General features: G+C 64.8%; 1 protein-coding gene across 1 annotated transcript; it reads right to left on the bottom strand.

The window, feature by feature from the left end:
* Window positions 1–450: 450 nt before the first annotated feature.
* On the bottom strand, window positions 451–5932 carry MNEG_12687 (hypothetical protein; the record flags this gene model as incomplete). The annotated part of the gene is made up of 8 exons (XM_014038841.1): window positions 451–622; window positions 887–1023; window positions 1455–1596; window positions 2000–2088; window positions 3959–3991; window positions 4233–4610; window positions 4801–5127; window positions 5387–5932. The coding sequence occupies 8 exons, from the start codon at window positions 5930–5932 to the stop codon at window positions 451–453; spliced, it is 1824 nt and encodes a 607-aa protein (XP_013894295.1).
* Between the last annotated feature and the right edge of the window lie 540 nt (window positions 5933–6472).

Raw genomic sequence — 6472 nt, forward strand, 5'->3', positions numbered from 1 at the left:
TGGCAGGGCAGGGCTGTCCTCGGCACCGGCTGCCTGGTGGTGCCGCCGACGGCGGCGGTGCAGGGGGGCAAAGAGGGGCTTGCCGTGAGTGGTCACGATTATAGCTGGCGGCAGCGCGGCAGTGCCAACGTTTTTTTTCGCGGGCAGAGAGCCCACCAAGAGACCAAATACTCTTCCAAGTGAGCGACCGCACGCGTGCATGTACTGAAACACACGCACGCTCGCACGATCTCTGTGACACACGAACACACACGCACACACGCACACGCACACGCACACGCACGCACACACACGCACACGCACACGCACACACACATGCACACGCACACGCACACACATGCAAACATGCACACAACACATTACACTATGCACACTCACTCACACACACACACAAACATCAAATCAAGCCCGCACAAATGCATGCCGAGGCCCAAAAGCATGCTCATGGTATCACAGCACCTTCCCCAGGGCTATCGAAGCGGCCGTGCCTCCGATCGAGTACACGAGCAGCGCCGCAAACAGCGGCGGGTATATGGAGTAGAGGATGCCGCTGAAAGACACGAGGTCGATGATCGAGTTGAGGAGCGTGAGGGACAGCGACAGCGCCGTCTCGGTGAACACCCTGCGGGGGTGGGTGCGGCAAGGGTGGGGGGGGGGGTGTTTTGAGTACACAGGTGGTGCGATTTTGCAAGGTGCAGTGAGCAGAGCACAAGGGTATTAGGAATCATGCACCAGGGCGGAAGTGGGGCTCGATTGTGGGCGGGAGGAGAAGGCCGCTGAGCAGGCATTCACTGAAAGGCCCCACGGCAAGCGGGCCGTGCCGCGCGCTGCTGGCGACGCAGCACAGGCGGGGCCTAACGCTGGTGTGCAGCCAGTGCGGCCTCACTTCACGTCTGCCGCGATGCGCTGGTCCGGGTTGTCCACGAGCTGCCCCGCCTGCAGCTGGTAGAAGGAGCGGTCGCGGAAGTACTGCGCCAGAAGGCGGTTGGTCATCCATTCGCGCCACTGGAGGGACAGGCGGGCCTGGGAGGGGCGGGGAGGGGGGAACAGGGCCGGGAGGAAGGGGGGGTTCAAGCTTTCTTGGGGCGCGATGGGATGTGGGTGAGGGCTCGGCCAGGCCTGGCCCATACCTGGGCAGGGCGCCAAAGGATGACGCGAGTCGTCAGCACCGCGGCTTCAACGTCAGCGCCCACGTGGAGGCCCCGCTGCTGCGCGCCAAGCCCCGCCGGTTCGCCCCCAACCCAGCTTGCCACGGCAGTGGCATACAACCCACGCCACTCCCGTGCGCGCGGCCCGCCGGTGCCACGGCGGCGTCCGCAAGGCGTCGAGGGCACGCCCTAGTAGTCCCGTGCGCCGCACGGACGCACGCTGCTGCCACAGGGCTCGCATGCGGCCATCACACACACACGCGCACATGCACACACCCACACACACGTGCGTGCGTGCGCTCGCACCTGGAAGTACCGCTTTATGACGAACACCGGCACTCCGATCGCGAACCCTCCAAGGTACCGCAGCAGCTGCGTCTGGAAGGCGTCCACGTCGCGCTCCGACAGGGCGTTAAAAAAGTCACGCCCCAAAAAGTTGAAAAGCACACTGCGTTTCGACGGCGCGCCAGGGCACGGGAGGACGGCGGCGGTTTGGAGAGTGAGCAAGGGGGGTTCTTCTTGTCAAGACGGGGGTGTCAACGGGACGAGCGGCGCCTGTCAAAACGCCGAGCTAGGCCAGGCAGCAGCCAGCCTGCACGGCGAAGCGCCTCAGACTGCGAGGCCGCTCGGGCACGCCTCGCCACGCCCCCACACATCCGCGTGACGCTCGACTGACCGCAGGTCTCAACATCCCAACACATCGGCGCTGCAGGCTGCCGCCAGCGGCAGAAGCCCAACAGCCGCGCTCGCTACGCGCCATGATAGGTGCTTGCATTACTTTCAACGCAAACCTTTCTTCTACGATCATCTGGTTTGACCCAAAACGGGCCATTGCAGAGCGGCCGCCGCACCTGACCCCGGTCGTTGCCAGCGTCAACGCCACCACCCCGGCCAGCTTCCACCTAGCTTCGGGCACCTCCTGCCAGTACGGCAGCGCCAACTGCAGGGAATCCAGTCGCGATCGGGATTGCACAAGGCGGTTGGGACGCGCATTTGGTCACGGAGGCAGCTCGTTAGCAGGAGCAGCTCGCACGGCCTGCGCAAGACACACGGTCGCCTGGGCGGCTGGCCACGACTTGCGCTTGCGTCGCGGCCCCGGCGATGCTCGTTGTTCTGACCTTTGAGAGGCGGCCGACGATCACCGATAGGTCTGTCGAGGGGCCCTCTATGTCGCCGCCCGGGGCTGCGAGCGGCGAGAGTGCCGTGCTCGCGCCTCCTGAGGCCGCCACCGCTCTCTGTAGCTCATGCTGCTGCTGCCGCTCCTGCTCGTGCCGCTGCTCCTGCTGTTTGTCCCCTGAAGCTTGTGCTATAGTGCGCGTGCGGCACGGAAGGCGGGCCCCGTGGGCTGAGGCTCTCAGCGCGCGCTGGCGTAGCGGGTGGCCAGGGCGCGACGCCATGGGACGTGCGCCGAAGTGTTGCAAGCTCGCTGGCCTCGCAGCCACCAGAGCAGGCGCATTGGCTGCTGATTGAACCATGGTAGACCTAGCTATTAGAACCATGTTGCATCGACACGTGGAATGGATGATTGCGTTGGGTTGCAAATTTGCAGGTCCGGGTGATGGTGAACCCTTAAATCGATTACACGCAAGTTGTTTAATTTGAATTATATGGTGGTGCGGACATGCATTAGATCATCAGTGCAAGCATGACAAAGCTGGACTGTCTGCGATGTCTTCTAATGGGTGTTGCACGCCGGGCGTGCTGATATGGATCAATCTCATCAGTTGTGATAGCATGGAGCGTACTCCACTAGCCTGCAGGGCAGGGCGAAATGGGTACTGACATAGGCCAGGACACGGACACGGAGACAGGTGGGGTGCAGCAGGCAGAGCGGCAGGGCCACAATCCTGAGCTGAATCCGGCTTCCACTCGAAGAAGATTTCTGCACGGATTGCTTGGCGTCCCTTATCTTTCGCAAGAACAAAGCCACCCATCTGTTCCTGATGCAAGGCTGGACTATCCACCATTTGATCGTCAGCAATCCATGTTACTGCCCCGACAATCGATCCTGCTCTCGGCGTTGGGAACAGCTGCGAAGCCACAAAACGTAACCAAACGTGTGCTGTTTACAGCTCCAACGCCAGCAATTTGTCAGCCGAGGTGTAACATGCGCGAGACGCATGCGTGTGGGTTGGGTGAGCAGGGATTGTGAAAGCCCAGCACTGGCAGGGCGCTCAGCAGTGTGTGGGTGCGGCCTCTGCCACAGGTGGGCTCCCGAAGTCTAGCTGGCACACAAACACAACGCAAACAGGTTGCTCTCATGTTCTGAGAACGGGCTATGAAAACGAATGGCAGGGTACATGTGCCAGCAGCCAGCTCACACACACGGCACGGCCGGCGGCAGCACGGGCCGCCCCAGCGCTTGCGTGTGCTGCGCCGCAACATGAATCAAGCACAGCACCACACCACGGGTCTGCCAATCGGCAAACGCTGACTGTGCCACTTGCTCGCGTCGAGCGGGCACACACGCAAGGGGGACCAACTGCGGGCCCACTGGTGATGCTATCGATGCGGCGTCACAATACAAGACAACAGCAAGGACAGGGACTGGTGTACACTCCACACAAAACCCCAGCCGAGCTGCAAACTGGCAGCCACCATCCAATTTGATGGGTAGAAATAAGCACAGGAGAGGCTGGCCAACAACGTTGTCAGTGTGGCGCGCCGCCGGGGGCAGGAGCTAGAGCCAGAGCCGCTTCAAACTCCTCGGCGCTGCTGATGCTCCAGGCTGCGCCGATTGTGGGGCCCTGTGGGGGCCCGAGCTGCAGCACGCGGCGGTGGTACCGCACCAACGTGGGGCGGTGGCCCACGCTGATGAGGGTCGTGCCGCTGGCCAGGACCGCCTGTGGGTGGGGGAGGGGGCGTGTTGGCAGACACGGGCGTGTTTGCTCTTAGCGCTGGTTGGCCGGAAAGGGGTTGCCGGGCCACAGCGGGAATCCTCGGCCCAGCAACCCGACTGCATCCCAACAAGCACGGGCGCTGGTCCGCCAGCTGCAGGCGCAAGCTGTATCAAGGCCGAACCGAGAGGCATTCAGGCAGGCTGCACGGTGCGCCCGGCTGGATGACCAGGCGCGGTCCCCACACCTGGTACAGCAGGGCCTCGTTGGCTGTGTCCAGGGCTGACGTGGCCTCGTCCAGCAGCGCCAGCCGCGGCGCCGTCAGCAGCAGCCGCGCAAACGCCAGCCGCTGCTGCTCACCCAGCGACAGCAGCTGGGACCAGTCCGCGACGCAGTCCAGCGGACTGCCGCGACCGCCGGCGGCGCTGCCGCTGCCAATGCTGCTGAACGGGGCGTCCACGCCCTCGACGCCCGCGCCGCCGCCATCCCGGATTGACCCCGGCCCGCCGCCTGCCAGGCTGCCGCCGCCGCTGTCTACGGCTGCACGGCAGCGCTCAAGCAGTCCGGCCAGCTGCACCCTCTCCAGCACCTGCACCAGCGCCTCCTCGCTTGGGGCCGGTCGTGCCTGACAGGCCCAGGCACAGGGCGACGTGTTTTCGTAGGCGCGGTGGGGGGCTCAGAGTATGCAGGGATGCACCAAAGGCACATGGCCACGTCACATGCCAGCAAATAGCAGCCCCACTTGGCGCCGCGGCTCCCGCAAACACCCAACAGCCCTCGAGTCAGAGCTGCGCCATCCACCGAACGGCCCTCACCTGCGGATCACCCTGCTTCGACGCAGCAGTCACGGCCTCATCCGTGTCGCCGCCGCTGCCGCTGCTGCTGCCGTCTTGCCCTGCCGCCCCGCGCTCGCTCCAGGTAGGGTACAGCAGCTGGTCCCGCAGGGAGCCCAGCACCATGTAGGGCTTCTGGGGCAGGAACAGCACGCTGCCGGGCTGGCAGCCGGGGTCACCCAGTCCGGGCAGTCCGTAGCTCAGGACGGAGCCGCCGCCGGACTGCCAGAGCCCGGCGAGGGCGCGCAGCAGGGAGGTCTTGCCGGCGCCCGAAGGGCCGACGATGAGAAGCGGCTCGCCGGCGCGCACCTGGCAATGTGTTCGACAGAGTTGCACCATGTGGGGGTTGTTTGCAGGTGATATCAGGTGCGAATGCTCGGGGTGATCCGGATGGTGGATGCTGGTGCCAGCGGGCCACGGGTGCCATCATGACCTCTGCTGTTGCTCGTGCACAATCGTGCTGTGTATACCTTGAACGCCTGGCTACCTCACCTCGCCCCCCGACCGCGCCCCCCTCCCCCAAACCCCGCCACGACACGAAGTGCCATCAGGCTGCACAGGGCCGCACCTGAAGGTCAAGCCCCTGCACCAGCTTTGCAGAGCCATCCGGCGTCGAAACACTAAGCGAGCGCAGCTCCAGCAACAGCTCGCCGGCGCCGCCGGCGCCGCTGCCGTTCTCCCGCCCCGCTGCCGCGTCGGGGCCGAGGTGCGTGATGGTGATGCCCCCCGGCCCCGCCTCGGCCGCAGCGTCTGCCGATGCCGCCGACCGCCGGCCCGACGCTCCCGTCCCCGCTCCCGCCGCGCCTCCCCCCGCTGCCGCTGCCTGGCCGCCGCCCTCCCGCCCCGCCGCGGGCGCCCCCGTCGCCGGCAGCTGCTTCTCGGCAGCTTCCACGGAGAACGCGTGGCGCAGCTTGACGTCGGAGACCTCCGAAAACTCCCCCAGGCGGTCTATGACGGCGCTGAAGCCCGCGAGCGCCCCGATCTCGTAGACCACAAGAGACACGTCCTCCAGGATGTGGCCGAACGCTGACGAGGACTGGGTGATGACGCCGAGATCGACCTTGCTCTGGAAGTACAGGGGCGCCACGACCGCGGCCGGCAGCAGCTGGATCATGTAGCTGCCAGCGGGCGGTTTCGAGGGTTTGGTCAGAGGGGGCTGTGGTGCTATGCTCGTTTTGCAGCTAGGAATTCAGGTTTGAGGGTGCATGGCATAGTGTTGCTAATGAAGTATGCGGCGGATGGCAATTCAGAGCAAAACGGGCGCGTCGGCCTCTACTGGCGCAGGTTTGATGCCCCTCACCGATAGAAGGATGTGAAGAAGTCGAGGTTGCGGCTGTTGACCAGCAGCGCGCTGTAGTTGTCGACAACGCGCTGCAGCCTCTGGGCCGCGCAGGGTTGGAGTGTCGGAGCGGGTGCGTGAGGGGTGGCTTCTGATGGGCGGTTCCTGCAGCGCTCGTTGGGGCTGATATCCCATATTTGCGCTCAGCCGAGGCCGCGGCGACCCGTGCCAGAACCCACACCTTGACACTAGAATGATGATAGGGAAAAATCAGCGGGTCGCCGCCCCAACTGATCACAGGCACCTGCAATGCAGCTCTCCTCGTCTTGTTCCCAATCCCTGTGGGACCACCGTCCCCCCAGCCCCCCCTTCGCC

This window comes from Monoraphidium neglectum (genome assembly GCF_000611645.1).
Source record: "Monoraphidium neglectum strain SAG 48.87 unplaced genomic scaffold scaffold03378, whole genome shotgun sequence".
Classification (NCBI taxonomy): Eukaryota; Viridiplantae; Chlorophyta; class Chlorophyceae; order Sphaeropleales; family Selenastraceae; genus Monoraphidium; species Monoraphidium neglectum.